The 16,485-nt window shown below is 43.9% G+C and overlaps 1 protein-coding gene across 17 annotated transcripts in view; it reads right to left on the reverse strand.

Moving 5' to 3' along the window:
* The window catches only part of KIF1A (kinesin family member 1A), a 114,508-nt gene extending 114,311 nt beyond the window's left edge, over positions 1 to 197 (reverse strand). For all 17 annotated transcript variants that reach the window (XM_066621194.1, XM_066621193.1, XM_066621192.1 and 14 more), the window contains exon 1: positions 92 to 197. In XM_066621194.1, the coding sequence (XP_066477291.1) occupies positions 92 to 197 (106 nt within the window). The remainder of the gene's footprint in view (positions 1 to 91) is intronic.
* Between the last annotated feature and the right edge of the window lie 16,288 nt (positions 198 to 16,485).

Genomic DNA, 16,485 nt, shown 5'->3' on the forward strand with positions numbered 1-16,485 from the left:
TAAATAACCATAACTGTTAACAGAAGTAATGTGAGAAGAGCTCAAGTGAACTTGAGTGTCTTGTGTAAAAAGATGTTGTCATTGTACTTACTTGTGGTGTTTCCTGTCATCTGTATGATACATTTAGAATCCTTGCTTATTTCCCGGGCGTTGAAAGGACGCACTCGCACTGCTACCTTTACAGAGGCTCCAGCCATCCTGATGATCCTGAAAGTTTTCTCCTCTCGCTATGATTGTACTCCTGAAAATGCCCTGGCAGGGAAAAAAAAACAGGAAAGAGATGTGAATGTGAAGAGAGTCACATTTAAGGCTTTGCATCCCCCAGCAGTGACTGTAGGACACAAACTTGTTGCCTGCAGACCATGTTTACAAACCAAACCACATCAGCACCATCTCTGATCATAGTTGCCAGAAGTCTTTTATCTTAAGAGGGAGAAATTCTAGGTGAATTCACAGCAGCGAGGAGACCAAAGTGCTGTGGTAGATTTGAAGCAAAGATTCATGACAAAAGGTTTCAGGAACAACTCTGGTGTTCACTAATGGTTCAGAAATGGGAAGTTACAAGCTGGGGTTGCCATATTCCAGTTTGCCAAATCAAGGCAGTCTAATTTACATATTTATTATTATTATTATTTCTCATGTTACAGCTGCCAGTTCTTTAGATGGCGTTAGGGGGCCAAGGACGTCATAATGTATTTGCATATAATGTGTGCTGAACCAAGCAGGATGGTTTTATGAATTTGACCAACAGTAATTTTGTCAATATTTAGATGTTTTAGATGTAATTCAAGTGTTTTGGGGACTGCACCTAATGTGCCAATCACCTCTGAGATTACCACTGCTGGTTTGTGCCATAATCTTTGGATTTCAATTTTTAGATCCTGATACTTACTGATTTTTTCATGTTCCTTCTCATCAATCCTACTACTGCCAGATGTTCCTGTGCTGATGATGGTCACTTTATTTGTTTCTATTACTGTAATATCTGGTGTATTATTATTATTATTATTATATGTAGTTGTAGTAGTCGTCGTATTCATATTTGTAGACTGCTTTTCAACACAAAGTTCACAAAGCAGTTTACAGAGAAAATCAACTAATTAAATGGTTCCTTGTCCTCAAAGGGCTCACAACCTAAAAAGATGCAGAAGTAACACCAGCAAACAGCTATTAGAAAAGACCCAGCAATGGAGTAAAGCAGGACAGTTACTCTCTCCCTGCTAAATACAAAAGGAGCAACACTTGAAGAACTGCCTCTTCGCCCAGTTAGCAGGGGCAAATTGCTTGCTAATTATGCAACTTGAGCAACAGATTGGGGAAGCTAAGCATCACACCATTGTATTTTCTCTGGCAACTGCTCCCCCCCCCCCCCGATGCTGCTTTGCAGCAAGGAAAAGATGTTAGATTTTCTTGTACCCTGTTGCCTTAAATCCAGCACACTGGATGACCTTAAGCTGATTATCACTTAAACCAGCAGTTGCCAAACTCACAACCACTGCATAGTGCAAAAACGGTCCCTGGTTGGACTAGCACATACTGTTCTGCCACACGGCTCACTAGAAGCCTCTTTGACCTCCAATGCATGAAGCTCTGGGCAGGCATGTCTGTAGCACTGTCCCAGCATGGTTTGCGTCCAGATTTCTGGGCAGACACGACTGGGGAGGGTTGTGCAAAGGAGGTCAGAGGGACTTCTTGTGAACGGCATGGTGGAATGGTAAGCGTGTTGTGCTGGATCTGGCCCATGGGCTGTGGTTTGGCAAATGCTAACTTGGACCAACAACCTAGTCCTACCTAAAAACCACACCTAAATGTTGCAGTGCCAGCACAGGCTAGGCTGCATCCCATGGGGAATTTGTGACTGCTGGAGGTCTCCGTTGCCGCATCGAGTCATGGACTTTTCGCTCATAACAGGAGAGGAAACTGAATGCATTCCACATGCGCTGCCTCCGACGCATCCTCGGCATCACCTGGCAGGACAAAGTTCCAAACAACACAGTCCTGGAACAAGCTGGAATCCCTAGCATGTATGCACTGCTGAAACAGAGATGACTGCGTTGGCTCGGTCAGGTCGTGAGAATGGATGATGGCCGGATCCCAAAGGATCTCCTCTATAGAGAACTTGTGCAAGGAAAGTGCCCTACAGGTAGACCCCAGCTGCGATACAAGGACATCTGCAAGAGGGGTCTGAAGGCCTTAGGAGTGGACATCAACAAGTGGGAAACCCTGGCCTCTGAGCGGCCCGCTTGGAGGCAGGCTGTGCAGCATGGCCTTTCCCAGTTTGAAGAGACACTTGGCCAACAGACCGAGGCAAAGAGGCAAAGAAGGAAGGCCCACAGCCAGGGAGACAGACCAGGGACACACTACACTTGCTCCCAGTGTGGAAGGGATTGTCACTCCCGAATCGGCCTTTTCAGCCACACTAGACGCTGTGCCAGAACCACCATCCAGAGCACGATACCATAGTCTTTCGAGACCGATGGTTGCCAACAACACTGGAGGTCTCCTCAGGGTAAGGAGACATTTGTTCCCTTGCCCTTGGGTAAGCCCCAGAAGCCGCAACAGGTCAACTTGGCAATATCGAGGTGGAAGTCCACTTCGATCCACGCAGGCAGATCACACCCAAGAAAGGGGTTTGGATATGGCATTTGGTTAAAAAATTGTGCCAGAAAATAGTTGTTAACTATCTGTGACACTGATATTAAATCAGATTTTGCAATGGAAATTGGTTCAAAAATTTCTCCTCAGTTCCAAGCTGATAAAAACAAATGCATTAAATTGAAGACTTTTTATCTAGTCTGAGATCCGCTCTCAAAGGACTTTCACCGCACTGTATGTTTTCAGACAATGCCTTCAGCTGTTTCAGATTGTCACTGTGATAGAATTAAATGTGAGGCTAGACACTGTAATTGTACAGAAGTAACAGCTATAGACCTGGAAATTCAGAGATGCAAAGAAAAGACAGATTCACAGTAAGACCAAATGGCAAGTCAACATTACATTATTTGATTTCTCTACTCAGCCAGAGGAGAATTGCACAAAATATGCCTTCAATCTGTGTGACCCACAATTTATGGAAGGGTCCCTATTTGGAAGGCATAGCTAGAACTATGGGAGAAGTTCCTAACACTCGAAGTGGGAGAAAAAATGGAAGGAATTGTCTTGTTGCTCATTAAACCAGACTCAGTTTAGCTGATAGTCCATTTACCTATCCATATAAATATCCATATTCACAAACATAAAATATTTGTATATTACATTATATTACAAATATAAAATAATTTGTATATATTACAATATAAAATATTTGTAAGCTTGAATTGCACAGTTTGATGTCGTCAATATCACGAGAACCAAGTTACTATAAAGAAACATGTTAATGCAGTGTTTGTCACACTGTGGGACATGACCCATTAAGTGAGTCACGAGCCAATTTCAGGTGGGTCCCCATTCATTTCAATCTTTTATTTTTAATGTTAGACTTGATGCTACCATGGTATGCGATTGCATTTGGGGAAATGTTACAGATCTGCACTTTTAACAGGCTACTATGTAAACGCTTTTAACAATGATAGTAAATGGGACTTACTCCTAGGTAAGTATGACTGCAGCCTAGGATTGTTAAAATTTTCCTGCTTGTTGATGTCTCTTCTGGTCATGACATCACTTCCAGTGGGTCTCAACAAATTCTTGTTCTAAAAAGTGGGTCCTGCTGCTAAGAGTTTGAGAACCACTATACAGTTAATGAATCTGGCATACCATCAGGCATGATACACTACCATTGTGGAATTGTGTGCGCTTTCTCACTGCAATGGAAGAAGTGCAATCAGCATAACAAATGTTTATTTTCAAGCAATCTTTGCACATAATTTTCAAGCTTAAAAACATCATAGAGAGCCAGTTAAGATAGCAGAGTGGATGCTGTCTGTAGTAATACTGAGCTTCTTATTGGAACGATGATGATGATCTGAATATTGCATACCCGCTCCTACTCTGCCTTTGATATGGCCTTAAATGAATCAAGGTCCTTTGATATATTGTTGCTGTTAGCACTCATTAAGTGTTCTCAAAAGTCTTATACAGTGGACCTGTGGTATCTGTAAGTCCAGCAACCGTGGATTTGACTCACTGTAGACATCAGTGGATACCAGGGTCCAAATTTAAACCCCATAAAAACAGAAAAAAGCACTAAAATCCAACATTTTGACCAGCGTTTTGCAAATGCATTCTGGGGCAAACCTGGCAGAAGACAGAAACCTCTGCGCAACCCAGAAGTGGGTCTTTAAGTCCTAAAACAATTCTACAGTCTTGGAAACCGTGCGATTTGGCCACAAAAGGTAAAAACAGATTTTGGTGCTTTTTTGTTTTTAAGGGCATTTAAGTTCAGACCCCAATATCTGTAGATTTCGTATCCGCAGGGGGGTTTCTAAAACGGAACCCCCAAGGATATTGGGGTCCACCCTGTACTAATGTGCCCACATTGACATTTAATGTTTTAGACAACCTATGAACCGGCATAGCTCCAAAACACAGGTTGTTTCCTGTACAGCAATGTCTTTAAACCTATGTCTTCTTACCTGTGTCTATGCAATACATTCTGAAATGTCCTCACAACAGTATCAGATGTTGCATCATCGAGTTCTACTATGTCAAATAAGAAACTGCTTAGGTTAGCAGGCTGTGGCATCCACATGCATATAATTATTCTCCCAGTCTCTTCACTGATCACAGTAGGCAATCATGACACCAACCTTCAAATAATTGTCTATTACAACTTCTTCCATGTTTCTGTTGCATTTTGATAGGAAATACCTGTACACACATGGACAGACTGAAAAATATGTCACATTTCTAGACCATAACTGCGCAACCCTATCCGTGTTTATTTAGAAATAACTCCTGCTGTGTTCAATGAGGCTTACTCCCAGGTAAGTGTATGTAGCTATATATGTGTAAGCCCCATTGAACACAACATGTATAGGATTGCACTTAAGTCTGGCATAGGGAGATTTGAGTTTGCCATTTAATTGCTGGAAACACATATTTTGTTTTGCAGTGTTTAAACTGTGCTTTCACATCTAATAGTTCAAAGTTGACATCCTCCCCGCTCAGATTGTTGCAGGTAAGGAGGTTGCTTTCAAAATCCTAAGCTACATGGTGGAGTTGCAAGAGACAGGTACTGCAGAGTTAGGTACCTGGAAAGTGTTGGCCTCTTCTAGCTCCATAACAACCTCTTGTCAAGACAAGATGGAAATACTTCAAGCTTTAGATACATCTAGCCTTGCTCAGAGACTGTTTAGGACCTGGGAGGGACAAGCATTGGAGAAGCACTTACAGAGACAGCCTCATCTTCCTCACAATTAATGTCCCTAACAGATCCTGTTTCCACCTAGTCATGTCTAGAGGTATGAGTAGCAAAATATTTTCCACATGACATTTTGCAGCATTAGTATGACCACAGTTCTGTGTAACAAAATGGGATGCTTTTACATCCATCGAAAAATACTGAGATGGCTTCAGATGCCACTGAAAAAAAAGTGCGATGGCACTCTGTCTCCTCCTGACCACTTCAAGCACTGGATGTTCCACTTGCTACTCAAGGCCTTTTCTGCTGATTACAGTTTCAGGGCGCTGTAGTGTTGCCAAAACTGAAGAGCAATTCTTTCCCTGTCCTACTATGAAGCAGCCACGTGGAGAACAAGAGTGTCACACTGCAGTGAATTTTATGGCCCAATTCTATCTGGGATTGCCGGTGCAAGGTACACAGAGGGGTTTATGACAGTGGAACACAGTTCTGCTGTCATAAAATGGATTCTGGAGGTGTGTGTAGTATGCTGTCAGCTGCCATTTTAGGAGAACATAAGAACAGCCCCACTGGATCAGGCCATAGGCCCATCTAGTCCAGCTTCCTGTATCTCACAGCGGCCCACCAAATGCCCCAGGGAGCACACCAGATAACAAGAGACCTGCCTGCTGGTGCCCTCCCTTGCATCTGGCATTCTGACGCAGCCCATTTCTAAAATCAGGAGGTTGCACATACACATCACAGCTCTTAACCCATAATGGATTTTTCCTCCAGAAACTTGTCCAATCCCCTTTAAAAGGCATCCAGGCCGATGCCATCACCACATCCTGTGGCAAGGAGTTCCACAGATCAATCACATGCTGAGTAAAAAAATATTTTCTTTTGTCTGTCCTAACTCTCCCAACACTCAATTTTAGTGGATGTCCCCAGTTCTGGTGTTACATGAGAATGGAAAGAACATCTCTCTATCCACTTTATCTTTCCCATGCATAATTTTGTATGTCTCAATCATGTCCCCCCTCAAGCGCCTCTTTTCTAGGCTGATGAGGCCCAAACACCATAGCCTTTCCTCATAAGGAAGGTGCCCCAGCCCAGTAATAATCTTAGTTGCTCTCTTTTGCACCTTTTCCATTTCCACTATGTCTTTTTTGAGATGTAGTGACCAGAACTGGATGCCATACTCCAGGAGTGGCCTTACCATCGTTTTGTACCACGACATTATAATATTAGCCATTTTGTTCTCAATACCTTTTCTAATGATCCCAAGCATAGAATTGGCCTTCTTCACTGCCACCATACATTGGTTCGACACTTTCATCGACCTGTCCACCACCACCCCAAGATCTCTCTCCTGATCTGTCACAGACAGCTCAGAACCCATCAGCCTATATGTGAAGTTTTGATTTTTTGCCCCAATGTGCATGACTTTACACTTACTGACACTGAAGCGCATCTGCCATTTTGCTGCCCATTCTGCCAGTTTGGAGAGATCCTTCTGGAGCTCCTCACAATCACTTCTGGTCTTCACAACTCGGAAAAGTTTGGTGCCGTCTGCAAACTTAGCCACTTCACTGCTCACCCCTGTCTCCAGGTCATTTATGAAGAGGTTGAAAAGCACCAGTCCCAGGACAGATCCTTGGGACATACCGCTTTTCACCTCTCTCCACTGTGAAAATTGCCCATTGATACCCACTCTCTGTTTCCTGGTCTGCACTGCACTGCAAGGAGCACTGCTTCCAATAGTGGGACCATGGGAGGACTGCCGTCAGACCCAGCTAAGTTATGTGCAATGGCAGCAGGAGCAGGGGGTGGACAGAACATGGAGGGGAAAGGTTGGAAGGAGAGGGGAATGGGTTATATCGAGGCCAGGAAGGGAGCGTTACTGAAGGCAGCAGTGCCTCCAGTATTCTATTCCCTTTCCTGGCCTGCCTTCCCAGGTCCAGCTGGACTTGTATCAACCAAGTAGCTACTGCAGATCCAAGTAGACCCATGCAGGCAGTACAGACTTACCCCTGGGCAAGGGAACAAAAGTTTCCTTACCTATAGGAAACCTCCAGGGCCTGAAACTTCCTCACGGGATGCAGCACATGCCCCGTTGGCATAGCTGCATTGGCACGTGGGAGGGGTTAAGTAGAATTGGGCTACCCGTCTCACAAAAACAGCAGCAGGCAAACCAGCTTCCATACACTAGCACCTTACCAAGGTCAGCTGCCACCACTTTGCCAAATATCTATATATAATAAGTCAGGGATACCTGGATATAGCCCTCTAACAAGAAATGTTGTAACAAGGATGCCTAAGAAAGAATTGCAGAACATCTAGAATATAAATACACTATGTATTATTTCTCTGTGGGCAACTGCCAGCATGCTTTTCCTTATATTCTTGTAAGAAAAAAGGCCAGAAATGTACCTTTTCAAACAAAAGCTGGACATTTAGAAAGGACACCTGGAATACTCTGAGAGAGTCAAGCTACATCCCTGCATGAAAGGAGTATAATTGGCAGGAAGTCTGTCACTCAGTCCTCATTTAACCCTGGGGGTTTCCAATCCCACTGTCTATCCTGCTGAAGGATTCAGGGAGGCCTGTACCAGGCTGAAAACACAACCCTTCCAGAATAGTCTGGAGCAATTTTATGTCATGAGATGTAATCACATCACCTGCAAAACCACCAGCATCATATGGGGTTTGCATGATTTCTCACCCACTAAACCTTGGCTGGGTTATCACTCTTCAGAGCGTAAGAGTGTCCGTCTGTCTACAGATACCAATGGTTAATTTTTGACAGTCAGTCAAATAAGCAAAAGGCCCAACAGAGTGCACTGTTTAATCTCAGGGGATCAAGTTAATTTAGCAAGGATTACTTAAACAAGATTTTCCTTAATCTGAGGCAACGCCTCCTTTGCAAATGCCCACGTGACCCAATTTTCTGGGAAAACCTGAGCTCTTGATGGCTGGCCAACAGCCAGCATGGGTTGGGGGTACAGAAAGAACAAGTAACAAACAGAAGCATCTCAGAAGCCTCACTGGAGATCTAGCTGCAGCTTGCCTACAATTCACAAGGGTTACTCCATTGTCAATGGAGAGCAGCAGCTATCTCTCTACCTCAGGGTTTTTCAAACTGGGGCAACGCAACACTCCAGCCTGTGGGCCCTGGCCTCTGCCCCTTTAAGGGGCGGGGGCAGCCTGGAGGCAGGGAGGAGGCAGCGGCGCAATCCCCAGGATCGCGCTGCTCAGGGGGCTGCAGGAGCTTGGGAGCACTTACCCAAGCCTCCTGCAGCCTCCCCAGGGTGCGGGGAGCCCAGTGCAAACCTTTGTTAGAGCTCCCCGCAGCAGTGAAAGTGGAGTGATTGCGCTCCACTTTAGCAGAGCCAGGACGCAATCGCTCTGCTTTTACATTCACTGCTGCAGGGATCCCTAACAAAGGTTTGCACCGGGCTCCCCACACCCTGGGGAGGCTGCAGGAAGCTTGGGTAAGTGCTCCCAAGCTCCTGCAGCCCCCTGAGCGGCGCAATTCTGGGGATCGTGCCGCTGCCTTCCACCCACCCCCGCTGCCTCCCCCCCCCCCCCGCAAGCACTTACAGTAGCTCAAACTCTCCTGGAGAGTTTGAAAACCACTGCTCTACCTCTTTCCAGGCTCCACAAGAAGGCAGATAGTGCTCCTGTAATTTATTTGCTTTTATGGCCATCTTTGAAGAAGACAAACTATGTGAGAATATCTGTCATGTAAGAAAATTGAACAACCAGTTCCCACTAGACAATTCCCTAGTAAAGATGCACATACAGGCAAGCATCCTTAGCTTAAAGTCCATCACCACTGCCATAATCATCACCCACACCATGTTCCAATAATGTGCTGTGCTACAAATGAAGGAGGAAGTTTTGGAAGATCCAAATAGCAGGAATCTCTCTCCCTCCCCTCATGTTTTCTGATGCTGGAAGTGCCTCTTTCCAAGCTGGTATAAAATCATATCCGCCTGGTTTCCTTGCATATCTGAGTAACACAGCCAGGCCTCCAAGGTCCACCCCCAAGGTTTGTTTTTGGTATAAATAATTCAGTGAGCTAAGTGCAGCGCTCAACCCAGTCACAGCTCTCAGCCACATCCATCTGCTCACAGATGAAAGATAAAGAAGTAGCAGGGAAGCTTTGGAGAAACCAAAGGGTATGCTGGACTAAAGCAAATTTTCTGTTGCTTTTCTCCAGTATGAGATCCAACAGCCAAATAATTTCTTCTGCTGAAGACACAATATCTTCCACTTTGTTCTGCACAGCCCAGGTCTCAGCTATACAGGCCATTCGACACTCAAAACAGAACACAGGAAGAGCCCTGCTGGATCAAACCAAAGGCCCAGTCAGTCCAATGTCCTGCTTCCCCCAGTGGCCAACCAGATGACTTCAGGAAGCCCACAAGCCTGGCTTAGCGGCAATAATCCTTTCTCATTGTTACTTTCCAGCATGGGGTTGTCAGGCCCCTGCAAGTGATCTGATGGAAGGCCATAGGCATGTACATAGTCCAGATCAGGCTCAAGTCAATATCCACAGCAGTGAACAGAGAGGCCTGAGGAAGTACCTTCAAATAGCCCAATCCAATCTGGGGCTTGTAAGTCCTGGTCCAGCATCAAAAAAGAAGGCATGCTGCTGTCATGCACTGCAAGACTATTACAAATGGCTGAAGGTCCTGCACATACAATGGTCAGCCAGGCCATTACAAAGCAGGTAAAGTGGCAGCTGTATATGAGCTATTCGGGGGGGGGGGGAGCAAGGGAAGCAGAGTTTCGATCAAGGGAAGCAGTTCGTGGGAGGAAAGAAATGGTTCAAGGATAGGTGGGAGTGGATCTTGCTTTATAGCAGCTGGAGGTCTCCTTGGGGTAGGGGACATTTGTCCCTTTCCCCCAATGTAAGGCCCAGTAGCTGCAATGGGTCAACTTGAACCTGCGCTAGCTCCACTGCTGGTACAAGCCCGAGTTGATCTATGCAGTGAATCAGGCCTGGGAAGGGGGTCAAGATTTGACGTGCACCGCCGCTAACCCGAACCTAATCTGCTCTCTTCCCTGTCACCACCTGCCCACCCCACTCAACTACCTCCACACTTCCCTCCAACCCCCTGCATGGGCTTATCTGCTCTGGCAGGTCTTCGTAGATCTGCTGGCATGGGCAGAAAGGTTCTGGCCTACCTGCTGGTGCTCCAGCAGCACACGCTGTTGGAGCACGCTTTACAGCTGCTTCATAGCAACCAGCACCAGTGGAACATGCGTTCCACTGGCACAGCAGCCCAATAGGATTGGACTGTAAGATATACTATTCCAGAAGCCAATTAGATGGCTTCTGGAAACCACCAACAAATGACACAAGCAGTCTTACTGAAGGTAGTGGGGGGAAAAATCACTGAGCATTAAGGAATTCTTGACCATTTTTAATTACCATTTGTGCGTGGTCTGGTAGGATTGGCTGCACAACTAAAATGCTGAATGCCTCAAGCTTACTGGTGGAGATTTTCACTACCTGCTCCTGGCAGTACATTTCCCCACCTTTTATTGACACATTCAGCTTTCTCCTACTACATTCTGAGTGGCATCTGGAGAATGAGCACTGAAACCTACTGACAAAACAGGGCTATTATTCACTGGAGTTTAATAACAGCCTCGGTGGCCCATTCTAACATCACACAAGATTTAAAAGATGATAAAATACGCATGCCTGAATCCCTCACAATTGGACGGAAATGAGTTTTCACAGGCCCAAGCCTCTGCATATATTATCTGCACTGCCAAAATGCCATTACCCTGTTCCCTGCAACAGAGCAGTTCAAAAATCAGGAGCCTGGAACCAGGCTTGACTAAAATTGGACCCAGATTTTATGAGAAACATGGTTCCTAGCCCCATGTGTCCTTCATAATACTAATGTGCGGAGGGATGGACAGCCAGGACAAATTAAGGAGCAGGTCGGGGTGCTTAGCCCTTGCCCATAAATTCTTGCCTATAAATGCCCACCCCAAGCATCACATTTCAAAACTTCAAGTAAGGATGACTTAGAGAAAACATTCCTCCAGGCAAGCTCAGGAGAAAGTACCCCCTTCCCACATATTATCTTGGCAAATGTGGGTTTGGGAATGTACCTTTGTTGAGAGTAGTTCTGTCCTAAAGCTGCACCCAGAAAAATGGTTTCCGACACTGCTGGATGCTGCTGAACCAGAAACATGTGAGCCAGAAGAGTAACAGAAGAAAGACATGCAAAGCTGCACATGTGACCACTTCATCAGTTTGAAATATGCCACCTCTGCTGCCCAGGCTGGACTATGCATGAAGACAACTAGGTGGTCGCCTCAGGTAGCAGATTGGGAGGGGGGCATCCTCCTCTTTCCACTCATTCACCTCCACTGCACCTTCTACTCTACTTCCTGACTGAAAAAGGAAAAGGGGAACAGTGCAGAAATGTGGGGGAGATGCTGTTGCCCACCACTCACCTAAACACTTCCTCTTTTGTTTGGTCTCCTTCCTTTCCAATTCAGGAAGTGCAAAGAACAGAGGTTGGCCCATCACCAGGTTCAAGACAGCAGGATTTGGTACACCTCAGGTGCCAGGAGGTCTTGGGCTGGCTAATCCATCTCATAGTGTGCCATTTAGACAAGTGAGGGCCCAAACCTATCCAATTTTCCAGTGCCGGTGCTGCCATGCCAGTGGGGCATGAACTGCATCTTGTGATGGGGCAGCAGTCACAGAAATCCCCTTAAGGTATGGAAACATTTGTTCCCTTATCATGGGGCTGCATTGCGGCTACACCGGTGCTGGAAAATTGGATAGGATTGGGCCCTGAGCCTCTACTGGCTTGTGAATATCAAGAGTGTTACCAGTCAGAAAATTCTCCATTTGGATATGCCCTGAATGTTACCTTCATATCTAAGACTAAGTTCTATCCAATGTTTATTATATTGGGTTTCCCATGAAAAACATTCACTGAAGAACAACTGACATGTTTTTATTGTTTAACAGATTTATACCACACATTTTCAATTAAAAAAGCTGACAGAAACAGCTCCCCAAAATATTAGCCTTTTTCAGATTGAAATAATTAATATAATAGCCTAAAATCATGATAAGGCAAGCAAATCTAAACTATTTTTTTTTTTATGTCAGGTCTAGCAAACCATATAAAGAGGTTTGAATGAAAGGTTTGGGGCCTGTTTTATGGATTCTGCACAGGAATAAATGCTATTTGTATTCACAGACTGCAAAAAAAACTAGAAGAGGGTGTGTTACTCAGAGAAGTAAAAGCAATGCTATGTTTTTAAAGAACAATACACTACAAAATGGCAGTAGAGTGGGTGAAGCACATCAACTCTTTCTGGAGACAGAAAGATGTCAGCAACATTATCCTTACTGCATGGAAGACCTGGTAATCCAGGACCCAATCCTATTCAACTTTCCAGCACCAGTGCAGCTGCACTGCAGCTCCGAGGTAAGGAAACAAATGTTCCCTTTCCTTGAGGAGGCCTCTGTGACTGCCTCCCCACTACAGGAAGCAGTGCATACCCCATCGGCACAGCAGCACCAGCACTGGAATATTGGATAGGATTGGGCCCTTAAACAGGGAGCTGGTTCTGTGCTTTGTCACAAAGCACTTCAAGAAGAGCCACTGTTATTGGACTCACTGTTAATGAGAAAGTGCTAGAGGTATATCTAGGCTGATGTAATTGTTCTAGGGTAACAATTCCTTGAATCAGCAGAGAATTTCTTCTATTGGATCAATTGTATCCTGAACGGCATCTATCCCCTCCTCCATCCCCAGTTCTAGCTCCAGAACAAGGCAAACAAGCATATATAGAGCAGTAGAAATAGCTTTTGATTTTGTTCACCTGCCTATTTACTATTAGTACTTATTTACTATTTGGGCTGACAACATCAAGCAATGAAATTGCTGAACAGAAAACAATAAAATGCATTGAAACACTCCTCCTCTTGAAATTAAGAACATAGAAAACAATACTGATGAATAAGAGACATTAAAAGAAAACCCACAAAAAAATCTATAGTAATTAGTAATTAAAATAATTATGGGAATTTCTACCAGAGTTGTCCTTTGCTTGCAGAGTTGTCCTACCCAACGCAATGAAGCCATCCCCTTGCTAAAAACTATTTGAAAGCAAGTTAGGGCTCAGTCCCATCCCCTGCAAGCCACCAATGCAGTTATACCAAAAGGGCATATGATGCATCCAGCAGGGAGGGGACTTATAGAGTGATAGGGAGATAAGCCCTGTGGGTCTCCTCAGATATACACCACCACTTTTGGCAGCGTATGTCCAAGGAGAGGACAGAGGTGGGAGTACTGGAATGGGGGGGATAGGATCTGGTGAGTGCCTTTGCTTCAGATCCACCCCCTCCCTCCCCCCCACCCAAGTTGTTTAATAATAATAATAATAATAATAATAATAATAATAATAATAATATTTATATACCACTTTTCAACAAAAAGCTACCACAAAAAGTTACTCCCACAAAAAACACCCCACAAAAACAGCACTTTTTGACTCTCCCAGACCAGCACAAGGGACTTGTGCTATCCAAGTGCATCATTAGGATTGTGCTCTCAATCAGATAACGCTGATTAATATTTAACAGAAGTACATTACTTTCAGGTTCTGGTGGGTCTATTTTGATTTGGTCTGCCCATCCACATACACATGTCCTTTATATCCATATTGCTTAGGTTCACTTACTACAACATTTTGACCTATGGGCCTGCTTGCGATCACTTCTTTTATTGCTAAACACTGAAGCATCAAACTGTCAAATCTTATGCCATTAAGAATGAGGTAGTATCACAAGGTGGAATTTGTAAGAGTCACAGGCCATAATGGCTCTGATGCATAACACTGTTGCGAGGCTAATATTTCATTTCAAGCTTAGGGATATATCATTTGTGTCAGGCAGGAGGTGAGCAAGAGTACATCTTCGATAGCATACAGATACGTACACACAGAACAGGAGCCAGATCAGTTATTTTTTTTCCTTTGTAGGTGAGCTGTTTTCTTCTGCCTTCAAACTTCAATTGACAGAGATACCTATAAACTCTGATTTTCTTGCCAGTCCAGCCCCTCTTTAAGCACCTAGGGGGCTGTTTGAAACAAACACTGTTTGTATGGTCATGCAAGTATTGTTTGTATAATGATAGATAGATTAGATTAGGATAGATGGATGGATATACACATACAATCACATACTGCCTGGGTTTGGCCACTAGACAGTCTGTAACTAAACAATTTTATGCACTAAAGTAATTCTCATAGAATTATGAATTTGGGGAACTCAAAAGAGTTATTTTGTTGAACCCCTATGTTTCCAAGATTTCCCCTACCAAATCATCTCCAACAGATGGTTCTTCCAGTTTTGTATTTAAAATCTCCCGAAATTCCACAATTTCTTTGAATAATTTATTCCACTGCTAAATCAGTCTTACTTTCAACATGATTTTCTCCTAATATTCTTCCAAAATCTGACATGCTGTGACTTGAACCCCTGGTTGTTTGCCATCTTTCAGTCACAGTTATTCCTACCAGTCCTGAATAGACACATCATGTTTTTGTCCATGCAAATCAAAATGGCATTTGCCTTTTTTTTCTGCAACTATCTCACACAGTTGACTCATTCAATTGTGAGTCATGTTAACCCACAGTATATCCACCATGCACAGCTTGAATCCTGTACCCTTAAAAGACTGAGGAAGGGGCTTGTAGCTTAGTGGCAGATGCTTGTATCTTATGTAGCTCCTAGCAGATGCTGGATACAGATGAAGGTCTCAAGTTCAATCCCTAACATTTCCAGACAGTGGTTGGCAGGTAGTAAGGCTGAAAGAATGACTTGCTCTAGTTAGATAATGATTCTAGCTTGGATGGACTAATAAACCAAGAGGGTATAAGGCAGTTGCTTACATCTCTACTGCTTCCTCCTTGTTTTTATCTCTAAAGTGACTTTTCAAATATAGCATTTTTTTTTGAAAAGTCTGTACAATAAATTTTAATAGAAAGGCAATATCCGTTTCAGTTGAACTTTAAAAGCTGGTGTGGAAAAGACAAAGAATATTAATTTTGCAGGCAATGCGGCCAGAAGTTCATAAGAGGATGCAGGAAACTATATCAACTATAAAGAGTTGAAGAAATGAAATCCAGATCCATGCAACCCCTTGTCAGAAAATAGATGACCAAGGATTCCATAGCTCACTCCACCCTCCTCACCTTTTTGCAGTGACCTTCCAGGTTGTGAAACAGTCACGATCACAGAATTAACTGTGGAGAACTAGGCCTAGCCTAGCTTAGGAAGAAAACTGAGGAAACCTAGAGTAAATGAAAATGGTTTCACACAAGAGTCACTGCTGGAGATGAGTCAAGAGGAATAATCTGCATTTCAGTTCAAAATCAATATCTAAGTGAACTTCTAATAATTAAACCTCCCTAGCTTTCAGTGCAAGGACAAACATAAGATCTCAATAAGGGACAAAAACTGTGTGCAGACTAATAACCATATTATCTAAAGGCTTCCGTAGATGAGCATTTACTTGCATCATCCAGAGGATGCAAAGCACTGCTCAAAAACATGTGACCTTTTACTTAAGTAGATGCTTAAAAGGCCAAAGCAGAAAAAGTTAAAGCAAATTATATATATAATTTGACATCATCAAGTAGGAAAATTTTTAACAATTCTAGGCTGCAATCCTACCCACACTTACCCAGGAGTAAGTCCCATTGACTATCATTGTTAAAAGAATGTACATAGTAGCCTGTTAAAAGTACAGGCCTGTAACATTTCCCCAAATGCAGTCACACACTATGGTAGCATCAAGTCTAACATATTAAAAATAAAATATTGAAATGAATGGGGACCCACTTGAAATTGGCTCGTGACCCACCTAGTGGGTCCCAACCCACAGTTTGAGAAACACTGCTGCAGTGATTATTCAGTTCTTATAGGATTTGGAGTGAAAGCTGGTTCATCTGCCAAAACTCCCTTTCCCTCATTAAGCTAAACACATTTCCAGGAAGTAAGTCTTACTTCTGAGTATACATGCATAGGATTGTGCTATAAGCCATGTACTGTTGCACAAGGCTTGCAACACTGAGTCAACCAGCCCATCCCCTTGAAATGCTAGAGCCTGACAGTTGCCATCCATCCTAAAAGGAGCAGCAGTGCA

Source organism: Tiliqua scincoides, chromosome 3, assembly GCF_035046505.1.
Source record: "Tiliqua scincoides isolate rTilSci1 chromosome 3, rTilSci1.hap2, whole genome shotgun sequence".
NCBI lineage: Eukaryota > Metazoa > Chordata > Lepidosauria > Squamata > Scincidae > Tiliqua > Tiliqua scincoides.